We start from the raw sequence: 14,739 nt of genomic DNA, 5'->3' as shown, positions 1-14,739 counted from the left end.
TTTGGATCAGTTTGTCTGGCCGATACCCGATCCGGCAGAAAATGTCAGTATTGTAGCCTATACCGATCCAGAGTATCAGAATTGATGCATCCCTATTAATTATTAATATATGTTTTGTTTTACTATTATCATTCAGAAATATTGTAGGCTAAAACACTGGTATATAATGCAAAATATTTACAAACATTACAAACACAATTCCCTTCCCTCCACAACAAATCCTCTAAAGTTGTAAGCCAAAACTAATTAATTTAAAAGCAAAACTAAAGCCTATCTCTCTCATTCTGCACAAATCCAAATGTTTCCATATTCACAACGTATCTGGATGCTAAAATATTATTTATTATGTAAACCATAAGCTTTGTTCTTCACTCGCATTTTGGACATAAAACATCATCCTTTACATATGCTATATCAGCATAGTGAGGCAGTGGTTATGCTGAATGGCACAGACTGTACGGACTATTAAAATTGAGCAGTGTAACTTTTTATATATATTTAACTGTAATTTATTTTGATAATGAACGGGCTGCAATGTCAAATTAGCAAAATATGAGCGTGCATGATTTGCTAATGCAATTCAAAATTGGAACGCTTTTGCAAAAAAAGAAAGAAAACGCCTTTTCCGTTCTTTCGTTTCGTAAATCTATTAATGATTTAAGTGAAATATATTTAGTGTATAGGCCTTTATAGTCCTTTTTATGTAGCATTTATTTTTTTTAATTAAAGTTTTATTTAATTAATTTCACTTAAATTTAGGCCTTATGTTTAATTGACAGTTTGTGAAACAAAGTTAAACTAACTCTGGGCCATTGCAATTGCAACTTAATTTTACTCATGATGAATTTATAGCAGAGCAGGCATTTGTGACCTCATCCACCCCTTGAGAAATGCAGATAATGTTTTAGTCCTGCAGAAACAAAAGTGACATCACACTTCACTCAGTATCTTTTTTTTTTCCCTCTGTCTTTCGGATTTAAATTCACTTACTGGTCTTTGGTTATTTCTCTTTAAATTATTACCCTAGATTGCCACCCTGACCTCTTTTCTGTCTTTTACCTCTCTTTTTATTTGAATACATTCTGTGTAAATGCAGGTAGGAATTCAGAAAATTTGAATAATGTTACTTGGATTAACCCCAGAATGCATGTTTAAGCAGAACAGGAGCTTTATTCTATTTAAGATGCGTTTCGTTGTGATCATCTTAATAGCAAAGAAGAAGAAAGTTTATATACAGACAAAATAATTACCAGGGAACTACTCACCATCCATTCAAATGAATTGGGCCAATTCAAATTAACGCCCAACCGACATATCGTTTTGCCTATATAATCGGCTGATTAAACTGCCAATATGCCGCCGAAATTATTATTTTTTTCTTTTACAGAACATATAACGCAGATAAAATGCTTGAAATGGTATAATTAGTTTGTCCAGCAGAGCGCACTCCATTGTTTGCTACTGGTGACCTGGATGAAACACTTTAAAGCTTAAGTCAATGGAAAACCATTGAAACTTTGAATGGCCATATCTCCATAATGGTGCAGCGAATCCGCATCAAATTCGGGGATGCTTTCAGCTCTCTTTTGTTTTTGCTAATGGCCCAATTTAGAATGAGGCTACCCCCGCATCGATAGCCCCAGTGATTTGAGAGTGGTTAAATTCCCAGTCTGGCGCCGACTGATTTAGCGATCCCGGGGGGCTACCAACACACCATACTGTTACGTACTAGGACAGCAGCAAATACAGGCATGGAGTCATGAATCCGTTTCAATCATTTATCTGAAACCCAAATATAAATAAATTTACAGCTCACTATATCACAGTCGTTTTTTTATCTCAAACAAAAAAAAAAGGTTCACATTCAAAGCACCCCCAAAACATATTAACATTACTAGTAGCCTGTTGATACATCTCTCTGTCCTTTAAGCATGGCCATCTCGACTATCCTACCAAACATGCATGCACGTAGTGTCTCTGTCACTGTTTCAAAAGGGTGACGGCACGAAAATCCTGGAAAACATCCAAAAGATATGGTATCCACTCCCGAGAAAGTCCACGAGATCTGTGCAAAGAAAGGGATCCAAAAAGTGAGAAGAAATATGGTCCAACCATGTCCCTCGCGACAACAGAGTGCATCCGAAGCTTGTCCGTCATCCCACAGAAGTCGCGCTTCCCGAATGTTCTCCTCCACGAATTCACGCGCTATCGCGTGTGATCAAGAATGACCCAATCACAAAACATGCTGAGATGATCACTAGCCATTTGACCGTATCCAAACTCGTTGACCTGCTCATAAACTCTTTTCTATGTTTATATAAACTCTGCTCTCCATGCAAACAAAGCATAAGAGGATTAAACATCGATAACATCTTTACCACTGTGTATTACTTATTTTTATATTATTGCCATGTTATTAATCAGACAATTAGATGAACTTATGACAAAATAAAATACAGAATCAAATCAAAATAAAATAATACAATAGAGAAATAAAATGTACACCGAGATAGACAATCAGCAATAACATTATCTTTACCCTTAACATGCTTTATCACCATGTCATACTCTTGCAAAATTAAACTCCAGTTTAACAATCTTCTGTTTTTGTTCCTCATCTTACTCAAAAACACTAATGGATTATGATCAGTATAAACAATGAGGGGTTTCTGACATGTACATAAGTAAACATCAAACTGTTGTAGTGCTAGAATCAAAGCTAATAGCTCTTTCTCGATGGTTGAATAGTTTCTTTGATGCCGATTTAACTTTTTTGAGAAATATGCCACAGAGTGCTCAACTTTGTCGCTTTCATCCTGTTGTAACAACACTGCACCAGCAGCATCATCGCTAGCATCTACGGCCACTGAAAATGGTCTATTAAAATCAGGAGACTGGAGCACAGGGTAATGACATAACATAGACTTAAGTTTGTCAAATGCCTTTTGGCAGGATTCGCTCCAGACAAACTTCTCTCTTTTCTTAAGTAAATTTGTCAGGGGTAAGGCGACATCAGCAAAGTTCTTGCAAAACTTGCGATAATATCCCACCATTTCCAAGAATCTCCTCAAAGCTTTCATATTGGTGGGAACAGGAAAGGCCAATACTGCCTGGACCTTAGCATCAACTGGAGCTACCTGACCTTGACCAATAACATGTCCCAGATAAGTTACATGAGCACATCCAAATTCACTCTTAGCCAAGTTAACTGTTAGGTTGGCTTCTGAAAATTTCTCAGTCTGCAAACATCTTTGAGATGACTTTCCCAAGTTTCATTCCCAGTCACCAAATCATCTATGTAAGCACTAGTGTTGGGCAAACCTTTGATCACTGAATGAATCATTCTTTGGAATGTGGCTGGTGAAATTTTCATTCCAAATGGGAGAACCTGATATTCATACAGCCCAGAATGTGTTACAAAAGCAGATATTTCTCTACCTCGTTCAGTTAATGGAACACACCAATAACCTTTTAACAAATCGATCTTAGTGAGGAACTTTGTCCCACTTTGTCAATACAATAATCTACCCTTGGGATTGGAAAAGCATCAGTCTTGCTAACAGCATTGACTTTTCTATAGTCTGTACAAAATCTTGTACTACCATCAGGCTTGGGTACAAGCACACACGGAGAGCTCTAATTGGAGTGTGATGGCTGAATGATGTTGTTCTCTAACTTGTAAGCCACTTCCTCTTCAGCTAGCCTACATTTCTCAGGACTCATCCTATACGGATGTTGTTTGAGTGTTTGAGCATTACCTACATCAACATCATGAACTGCTACATGAGTTCTTTTAGGAACATCAGGAAACAAATCTCGATGCTGAAGCACCAAGTCCATCATTTGAGCTTGTGGAATGAAATAGGGATGCACCGAAATGAAAATTCTTGGCCGAAACCGAAAACCGAAAAAGAGAAAACCAAGGCCGAAAACCGAAACCGAAACACCGAAAGAAATTATGCCAATTATTAGTACCATTGCATTTATTGCTATGACCGTGTACTAACTTTACTAAAATTAAGACATTGCAATTGCATAAATTAATATTAAAGTTTCAAAGATAATTACAATTACATAACTTATTAAAAAAAAAAAATACATAAAAATACATAATTACAAATGATGCAAATATTTATTAAGCACATTGCAACAATGCACAGTATAAAATAAAATTCAAACTAAAAATTTATCCCACTCATGTGTATATTTAATAATAATGTACAGGCCTACTGGCCTGCAGAAAGGTTGTAAAATGAACAGTTCTCTCATAAAAACAAAGTGCATTTAGGTGAAGTGCATTTGAAATTTTTCTCTGTAGGACTAGAAAGTGCATTACTTCTCCAGTTGGCAAGACTGTTATCACTTCTGGGGATGGGGACTTCAGACAGATAACCATCTAGCTGTTGAGCAGTTGAGCTTGTCATCTGCCTGACATTTGAGAAATATTTGAGAGAGTGTATTTAAATAGGGCCAGGGCATAAATAAACATTTTTATCAAATTAAAGCAGAAAATCTAGCATAAATATGGCTACAATCTGATATTATGTATGTGTGTGTGTGTGTGTGTATATATATATATATATATATATATATATATATATATATATATATATATATATATATATATATATATATATATATATATATATAGTAGCCTAAAGAACAAAATAGCCAACGTATTATTATTATTTGAGGCACTTTCTTGCAGAATTCCACTGAACATATCAGACAACGATGGTGCATGCCACTCATCTGGTGCAGAGACGAGTCTTTTTTTTCTGCGCTCTGATCTGTCTCCTGTGCTTGGCGCTTCTCCGTCTCCACGCTGGTTCTCCGCATACAGCGCGGCCTGGATCATTTCTCGTGCGCGCTGCCTTATTTCTGCATCCAAGTAATGGTCTTTATAACGCGGATCAAGCACATTCGCGATGAAGTGCAGAGGATCCGACAAGATCTCAGTGAGACGTGTGCTAACAGACTCTATAAGACTGTACTTTTCTTTGTTTTCACTTCGTGGTCCGTCTTAATCTCTTTGTTAGGAGACGTTTTAGTGCTGCGAATAAAGGAATACGAAGAGAGAGAATGTTCTCACTGGTGTTAAGTGAATGTCGCGTGGAGCTCGTGGTCTGCGCTATGCAGGTCGCGGTTTCTGTTTGCGTCATCACAACATTTCGGCCGTGTTGTTTCGGTGATAAAAGTCTATCGGCCGAAAACCGAAATTTCGGTGCATCCCTAGAATGAAATCTTTCTAAAGCACCTTGGCTCTCAGGATGATATGCACTGGATGTAATCTGCTTGATTCCCAACTGGTAAACAACCTGCTGGAATAATCCGGAGGTAAAATTACTACACTGATCCGATTGAATCTCTTTTGGCAGCCCAAACAAAGTGAAAAACATTATCAAGGCCCTAGAAACGGTTGCTGCTTCAATATTTCTGAGTGGAATTGCTTCAGGGAACCTTGTTGAAGCACACATGATAGTCACCATGTACTCATTTCCAGTTCTTGTCCTGGGTAAAGGCCCCACACAATCCACAATAACCCTTGAGAAAGGCTCACCAAAGGCTGGGATAGGTTTCAATGGTGCCACAGGAGGGTCAAACTGGTGTTTACCCACCACCTGACAAGTGTGGCATGTGCGACAGAAGTTTGCAACATCTTTGCGCAAACCTGGCCAGAAGAATTGCTTCATGATCTTGTTAACAGTCTTGTTAACACCAAGATGACCACCTAGAGGTAAGTTATGCGCCATGGTATGTCCTTCCTATAAACTTTAGGTACAACAACTTGGTTAATAACTGCCCAATCTTCATTGGCAGGAATATCAGGAGGACGCCATTTCCGCATCAAAACCCCGTCTTTCAGGTAAAACCCAACTGGCACTTTGACAATTTCCTCATCAGGAAGAGCTTTTTCTCTCAATTCAGCAATCTCAGGATCACTGCTTTGCTCAGTGATTAATTGCTTTCTTGACAAAGATAAACCATCAGACACATGCAAATCATTTCCAACTTCTTGTGGCGAACTAATAACGTAGTGATCAAAGACTGCTCCAAGAAAAGTATCTGACAACTCATTAAAACATGAACTCTTACTAGAGCCACTATCTAACCCATGACCTGAACGATCAAGGTCATGCTTCAGCAATGTGCTAGATTGTACCGAGTTCTCCTCTTCTCCTGCCTGGTTGGCCATAGCTCGAGTCACTGCACATGAAGGGAAAAACTCCAAGTCTAACTTAGAATCATCTTCAATGCTTGGCTTAGAGGTCAACTGAACAGAGGGAACGACTTTTCCACCAGCTAAGTCATTGCCGAGTAAAAGAGATATACCTTTGACAGGGAGACTGGACATAAGCCCCACTTTAACTTGTCCTGTTACTAAGTCTGACTTCAGAAACACGGAGTGCAAAGGTACGGTCACAATTTTCCCCTCAATACCCTGAACAAGAATAAAGTCCCCTATCGCCTTGTCTTCACTTCCACAGGAGGGCAATGCCTCTTTTAACAAAAGCGATTGGGAAGCCCCAGTATCACAGAGAATTCGAATGGGTTGAGAAGGAGAATTTTCACTTGGAGAAACAAATCCCTTTGACACGAAAGGAAGGAACTCTTCCCTCAGAAGATCAGACGACTCAGCCTTTTTAGCATCATAAGGACAAAATGATTCACGTGAACCAAACTCAATAGGCATTTCTGTGACAGACTTCACCAAAGCATTAGGCGAGGGCCCCTTTTCTCTCTTTCTTTGAAGAATTAGGCACTCCGACAAGACATGACCTGGTTTCTTGCAATAATGACACGTAGGACCCGTAGGTGCCTCCTTCTTGGTATCACCAAACTTTTTCTTAACATCAGCACTTCTGTCTTTAACCTCTGTGGTCTGGGCTGAATTAAATTTTCCACTACTCTTTTTAGGTGGATATGGCCTGTCATGAGATCCAAACTTAGACTTATGAGTGAGTGAATACTCCTCTGCCAACTTAGCAGCTTCATGTAGTGTGGATGCGTCTTTCTCATCCAGGTAAGACTTAATATCATCCTTAACACACCGCTTAAATTCTTCAACCAACATCAAGTCTTTCAATTTCTTGAAATCACTATTGACTGCTCTAGATGTACACCAACGCTCAAAGTACACCTCCTTATCATGAGCAAATTCAACATATGTCTGACTATCAATCTTTCTGAGACTCCTAAATTTCTGTCTGTATTATTTTCTGTCTGTATATATTTTTATGTTATTGCCATGTACTTAATCAGACAAATAGATGACCTTATGACAATAAAATACAGAATCAAATCAAAATAAAACAATACAATAGAGAAATAAAATGTACATGTGGGTTCATCACAATACCAATATCAGCCGATAAATGTACATTTTTCTTTTATCATTATCAAACCAATAAGAGAATTTGGCCGATATCTTAGAGCCGATAAATAATGCATTATTTCCTGCAGAGACACTTCAGATGCGCACTGTTCACCATAATGATCTTAAATTGCTTGAAATATCATTGGGAACACTTCGAAAAGGAAAATACAGTGAACTGCAACATTTGCAGGACAAGCGTGCCATGCTCCACGGATTAATTGCTAAATTTAACCATAATAAAGTAAGTTTATAATTTTTTTATACACACGCAAGTGAATTTTAACCAATTAAAGAGAGAAAATACGAAAGGGAACTTTGTTACTCGCGCGCTGTTCTCTAGGCTTACAGCCGCACACACATGAAGACGCAAATGCCTTTCAGACGGCGCACGAACCCCGAACTGAATCCTCTTCTAAATCCTCTGAACAGACACGTACACATAAAATTATGACAAAATACCCATCTCGACAATAAATCAGGTAAATGCAGTCATTTTTGTTTCAAATGAATGAACACAGCTGAGAATTAAATGGGATGTGATGTTTATCATTATATGGCATCTGTGCATCAGGTCTTAAAGGGAAATTTGTATTTGGATACTACCAGCCTTATTTTATTCGTAACATATTGTGTTGTATTTATCTATGCTTGAAAATTTGTTTATTTGTCCTTATTTTTACTGGCTGTTGTCTTGTATCTTTAATCATGTTTAAACTTGCTTAGTTAATCTAGTAGTATTTGCTGTGGTATTAAAGAAGTACTTTGCTTTAAGTAATAAATGGAAAGCAAGTTAAATTGAAATATTTTTCTGTTCTTGCTGGTCCGAAAAATTGGCATACATAAAAATGTAAGCCAAGATTTAAAAAAAGAGCTTTAAGAGTATTATGTAAAGAGTAACATTTTGTCACACCAGGGGCGTGTGTAGCCATCATTTCAGGATTGACAGAAATGTCAAATACAATCATTTTATGTATGTCGCCTATGTATTATCATAATTATTAGAAATGTTTAAAACTTTTTTTTTTTTTTTCAAGGAATTCTCTTCTTTTTTATTACTTTTAATTAGCTGTAAGAAATCATTACACTGTTGGACAATAATCAATCATTTGTAATGATATTTTTTTCTAATGACAATCCTGTGACAGTCTCAAGCGGTAATACTGGAGCGCATCAAGGACAGATCAGAGGCACGATTCACGAACACTCTTCAAGGTCTCCATTAATTTGTGCGTGTAGTAATTTAATGTGTATATATTTTGAAAGCACTGAATCACTATAGAAATTGCGATTCATTCAATTCTTAGCATTTTGAATCGATTACTGTCCGAGATTGGGGATTCGTGATTCAAAAATCAAGTTTAAAGATTGATGCATATGAATGGTCAGGCTTTGTAATCAATGCATTGAGAAAACGAGTGAGTCATTACACAATATAATAGTATAAGCCTGTAATTGTTCCTGTAGCTCAATTGGTAGAGCATTGCCTTATCAAGCGCATGGTTGGGGGTTTGATTCCCCGGGAACACATGATAGGTAAAAATGTATAGCCTGAATGCACTGTAAGTCGCTTTGGATAAAAGTGTCTGCTAAAAGCATAAATTTAATTTAATTTTAATTTCAGCCTAGAGACAAAAATGAAAGAGCAGGGCTTCTTGATGAGTACATTAGATGTCAGTGTGTCTTTATATGAAATCCAGGCTTGTAAATGAAAGCACAAAACACAGGAAAGCACTGGCGGTGTAAATGAACAAAACAATGCAAAAATACATTGAATACATCAATTCTGAAAGGGGAACTTGTTTCTTTTGCCATGCCACTTGATACACTAGACATGCTCAGTCCGAACAAATCCTAGTGGATAAAATAAAGTATTGCTCTACATTATTTCCATCAGAATAATGTTTCTCTTTGAAATACTGTACAGAAGTTATGAGACAAATGTGTTTCATGAAGGTCTTGTACATCTTGAAAGCTGAAGAATTTAGCTGCATATTCAGTATCGCTTACAAAGCTGCATTGTAAAGGATCATGTGATTTGTTATTAAACAGAAGCACGTGTTGTCTTTTAAGCCATGTTCAAGCATGTCTTTTGTCTGTATGACATTTCCAGATGAGCTTTAATAGTAGATCCAGTTACTGTTACTGCTGTTGTCCATCAGTAAAGGTTTTAGGAATCACTCACTGAACTTGAGAGAAGACTTGATTATGGCTTTTTTATCTGCAGGATTTCATACTTTGTTGTTATATTTGTAATTTTAAAAATGATTTTTGTTTGAGTAAATGTAAAGTACAGTATCTTCTGGGCCTGGAATATGGATGATACCAGGTGTCATTCAAATACCACTGGGTACAAGCACTTTAGTGTGACTGCTTCCCTCTGGTGGTTCATTAGAGTACCGCAGCCTGGGAAAAAAGTGATCCAGCTGAACAGTGCATACAAAAAACAAAAACAAAATTATATATATATGAACTGACTATATACTGTACTTCCAACGTCTCATGAGTTTAATGACGTTATCTCGAATTTCATTAATCAGATTTGACTACTTGTGCTTTTTGACATAGACCTTGATTGAATCCTGCAGGCAGACATGAGAGTGAGGGTGGATTTGTCTTCTCCATGTGGTGCTACATTTGGAGGTGTAGTGTGACCTTGGCTCATCCGGTCTGAATCTGCAAAGCTGTTGTGCTAACTACAGGTCACCAAATGCAAAGAGAAAGAATTGTTCCTTGATGACACCTCCATTGCTTTTTTTTTTACAGTTTAAATTATTTAATCTTGAAATCATTTAGTCACCCTCATGTTGTTCCATAAGGCCATAAGGCATTGTTTATATTCTGAACACAAATGAAGATATTTTTAATATTGTTTTAATTTTTATCCATTCCTTCATTTCAAGCTTCTAAAATATCATAAAAATATTGTAAAAGTAATCCATATTAATGAAGTGGTTTATTCCAAGTCTGAACAGATTTAATTATGCTTGTATATATACACATTGATCAATGCACATGGACAGTGCACTTAAATTACAGTACATGAAAGCTGAAATGTTATTGCTTGATGAATAGGACCCAATAAGTTTTGTTCTTGTCTGAAGTCTCATATTTCATATATTTTCAATTTTGGATGAACTATCTCTTTAAATCAAGTCCTTTTTCATCTGTGTGCAGTGCAGTATATGATAAATTAGTTTACAGTATATCGATAAAGGTTGTCATATTGTATAGCACTGTTCACAGTCCATGCATTTTTATTAGGGCTGGGCGATATGGGCAAAAATGAATATCTCTGTATTTTTTGGCCGATTTGTGAAATACATTATATATATATCGGTATTTTCGTTTTTCTGTATTTGGATTAAAAACATCTGTAATAATAAATATATATATATATATATATATTAGGGGTGTAACGATACGCGTATTCATATCGAACCGTTCGGTACGAGGCTTTCGGTTCGGTACGCGGTACGCATTATGTACCGAACGGTTCGTTAGACTAATGAATTATATATATATATATATAAAAAGTGAAATATAATGATATGCGTTCAACAAGGTAGCCCAATAACCCAAACGACGTAACAGGCAACGCCCCTGACACCCCCGAATAAGAAAAAAACACCAACTATGTTTATGTTAGGCTACTCAGTCAGGCGCTCGCTCACTCAGCACGCGCTGAAGGCTTGTTGCAAAATGCCAATGCGTTTAACAGACCAGAAATAGAAGATCCTCCAATAACCAACAGGTCTGGTGTTTGGGTGCACTTTATGTCGCATCTGCTACATGACAATAGGGTACACCAGCAGGGAATAAAAAAAACCAAAAAAAAAAAACAACAACAGCGGAAATACTTGAAACATGTCAACTCATTTACGCCAACATCACTTTAGTGTGTCAGTATCTGGGAAAAGACGAAAAAAAGGAGAAACATACACGCAACAAACTATCCCCGCAGCATTTAGATAGACATTTCCAACTGACTCAAACAGGGCAAAAGACATCAACGCGACGATTGGTAGGCTACGTTTGCGTTACATTTACATTAGAGCCGCGGATATGAGACCTTACTATTTACCATTCATTCTGTCATTACCATTATAGCTTACAGGGAATCCAAAGTGCTCCCAAACACCAGAATTGTTGGTTATTGGAGGATCTTCTATTTCTGGTCTGTTAAATGCATTAGGCATTTTGCAACGAGCCTTTAGCGCGTGCTGAGTGAGTGAGCGCATTAGGGGCCGTTCACATATCGCGCCTAAAATCGTTGCTAATCAACAATGACATGCTCTCTCCATAAAGGTGCGGAAATTTCAGCAAAGGATAAATGGATTTGCAGCTCTAAAAATCGCTTGCAGTAGGCTAGCTCTGCTACTAAATTTATTTCAAAATTGCAATCCATATACAACTATGATCAGCTGTTCCTTCATCTTGGCTGAGCTTTCAACGTTGTTGTGGGAAAGGATTAAGCTGATTGGTTAGTTCTTGTCACATGACCCGCGGTGCGCTTGCGGCATTCTGAAAAGTTGAGATGTTTTACATTTTGCTTTATCTAAAACGTACCGAACCGTACCGAACCGAACCGCGACATCAGTGTATCGTATCGAACCGAACCGTGAATTTTGTGAACCGTTACACCCCTTATATATATATTAAGTTAAATTCACGAAACTAAAAAAGAAAATAAATGAGAACAAAAGCACAGAGTTGCTTTAGGCTATTTTGATTACCCCATTAACAGTCAGTGCTATTGCTATCATAAAGACTTACCTGTAGGGTTTACAATTCTACGTCACATTTATTGTACAAACTATAAATATTTCAGCGAAATTGTATATTTTAGTCAGAATTATTGCGCTCCTATTTAATTGAGCTCTGTCTGTTTGGCATGCATGCGCGTGGTGGTGCTCTTTCTAAATTAAGTCTGTCTGTGAAGTTTAGCGGAGGATACCAAAGCAAAAGACTCATGCACTTCTGACTGAAAAATGTTAAAATTTCCATGGCATTCTAACATTTACAGATGGAGAATATACTTGTGAAATTAAGTTATTCATTCAGGAAGATGGCACATCTCAAAAACATTAAACAGCGCAAGTAGCCTAATGTCTCTGTCAGCACCACACACAGCCTTTCTGTCAGAGCATATGATAGGCCCAGCCGCTTAAACTAATATGCAAAACGAAATTATAAATTGTCTTACCAGATTTTGAAGGCCTTAATATGAATCTTGTCACATGTTTAGAACAAATTGGAATATACACTTTCTCCACTGCAGCTCAGTCTGTGTCGTCCGCTATATTTTAATATGCACTAGTATCAAATTACTGCATATCGATATAAATGGTATTGCCTCATATCGAATTGCTTGTAAAGTCAAAACTCAATATTTTTATACCTGCTTTACATAAAATATTGCCTTGATACCCCCCTATGGAAAGAACTCCTAAAATGAATTAACCAGACAGTTACGGCACCGACAGTGTCTACAGTGCACAGCTGGTTTAAGTGTTCAGCCAAATATCTGAGCTCGGTCACAGGGACCCGCATTTTCTCCTTATTCACAGCTGTGCTAGTATAACCATTTTTTTTTTCATTCTCTTAAATAAAGCTCCTTTTTTCAATAAGTCTCAGGAACATTCCTGCTGCATTAGCTGCTTGGTCTTAAACAGCGTTGGAAATTCTTTGTGTCGGGCAGTAATTGGAGGCAGACTGTTCATGACACGCAGGGCCCTGTTTTACTGCCTCTGTCCCTGCTCACCTCATCTTCCCTCTTTCTCTAGGGGGAAAAAAATCAAAACACATGCCTCCACCGACATTGTACATTCTGTTTATCACTCAAAATGCCGCACGTCTGGTTTAGTCTGTAGGCTTGATGAATCAGTGGGGAATAAGGGAGGGGAAGGGACGTAAATAAAACATGCTTTATCCTGCTAGGGGTGATGAAGCCAAAATGTCCCCTTTTCATTTAGAGGAGACTGAGGAAGAGGAAGGGGACACATTTTGAATGCGTTTGTTTACAAGAAGTCGAGATAACATTTTTAGAGTGATTGAGGAAGGATAATGCCGCAATCCAAATAAAGAAGGAAAAGTCAGGTCATGTGGGAGTTTAGAGCAGAGTTGGAGAGAGAGAGTGAATATAAAAGAAAGATGTGGTGAGAGTCAGAGATAGGAGGGGATATGGTGCTGTGCAGGAGGGGGATTTGTTAAGAGCCCAACATATGGGAGGAACACAGGAAATGAGCTCTCCATCCTGCAGTTAAATCTGACCTTTTGGCTCATGATCAAATGCTCCTCCATCCGAATACCATAGAGTCTCTGTCCTGGGCACAGGCTGATGGAGAGAGAGAGAGAGAGAGGAGGGAGGGAAAGAAAGAAAAGGAGCACTTCCCCAGAGTCTGTTTGTGAGTTGCAGGAATTACACAGTCATGCAGTAGGGGGAGAGAGAGTCCTAGACGCTCCTCCTGCTCCAGAATAACACGGCCCCTCTGACACAAACATGCACGCACTGACCAAAAAAAAAAAAAAAAACCTATCTCAGCAGACCCCAGAAGCACTAAGGGACAATGTTGTCTGGACATTGCAGCTCTTCTGGTTCTCTTATCACTTCCACTGTGGCTGTCATCTGAGCGAGGGAATTGGGAATAGAAGAAACTGTTCTATTAATAGCTGGCCGGTGGACTGAGCGGATGGATAGAGGAATGGAAAACTGAGGAAAATGACTCAAACACATTCTGAAAAATCTTTTTCAGACATACAACAAGGAGGACATCACCTCACAGTTCTTGTGAATCTCTTCAGTGCACGCAGTGTGAACTTTGTTTTGGGATGTTCTAACTAAGCTGCCAAGTGAACATTTCCCTTTGGCAGACCTCTCTCTCTGGTGTTTTCTCGCCTTGCCCTGCACAGTCCTCCACATACAAGTTCTCCATGCTAGTGCTGAGCTTTGGTTAAAGGAGCTTAATGTGGATTGCCAAGCGATGGAATGTAGTACGTCAGCTGTACAAGTTCAGGAAACTTTCCAACTGAGGAGACCTTCACAGTTCTGGAGCTGTCTCTCTATCTCAAACCCTGTTTTCCAGCAAAAGAGTCTCAGACGATTAGGCTGAACTTGTCTTTTTGTGGATTTTCTCTTAGAACTCAATATGCGTCGTTTTGACAAGCTCAAAAAATCATTTCCATTTCTTGCTCATTTTCATGTCTACAGAGTAAGTCTGTTTTTCATTCTCTTGAGCAGCGCATGCTAGGTTTTGGTATGAGGAATAGAGCTGGGAATTTCAGGACGGACTCGTGCTTGAGCATATGTGTGTGTGCTGGTTCATGTCAGCATCTGTGTTGGTGTGAAACCGCACCATGCTTTT

At 38.2% G+C, this 14,739-nt stretch overlaps 1 protein-coding gene across 4 annotated transcripts in view; it reads left to right on the top strand.

Moving 5' to 3' along the window:
• The window catches only part of tnk2b (tyrosine kinase, non-receptor, 2b), a 153,579-nt gene that overhangs the window by 82,698 nt on the left and 56,142 nt on the right, over positions 1-14,739 (top strand). Inside the window, exon 1 of one of the 4 annotated variants that reach the window (XM_052548229.1) lies at positions 13,788-14,586. The exons of 2 other annotated variants lie outside the window; for them this stretch is intronic. In XM_052548229.1, the coding sequence (XP_052404189.1) occupies positions 14,524-14,586 (63 nt within the window). In that variant the 5' untranslated portion in view covers positions 13,788-14,523. Of the gene's footprint in view, positions 1-13,787; positions 14,587-14,739 lie in introns of those variants that run through there. One more of the 4 variants, XM_052548227.1, reaches the window with a different exon arrangement.

The sequence above is a fragment of the Carassius gibelio genome, chromosome B2 (genome assembly GCF_023724105.1).
Source record: "Carassius gibelio isolate Cgi1373 ecotype wild population from Czech Republic chromosome B2, carGib1.2-hapl.c, whole genome shotgun sequence".
Lineage (NCBI taxonomy): Eukaryota > Metazoa > Chordata > Actinopteri > Cypriniformes > Cyprinidae > Carassius > Carassius gibelio.
Note: the sequence above shows the minus strand (reverse complement) of the source record. Positions and strands in the feature narration are given on the sequence as shown.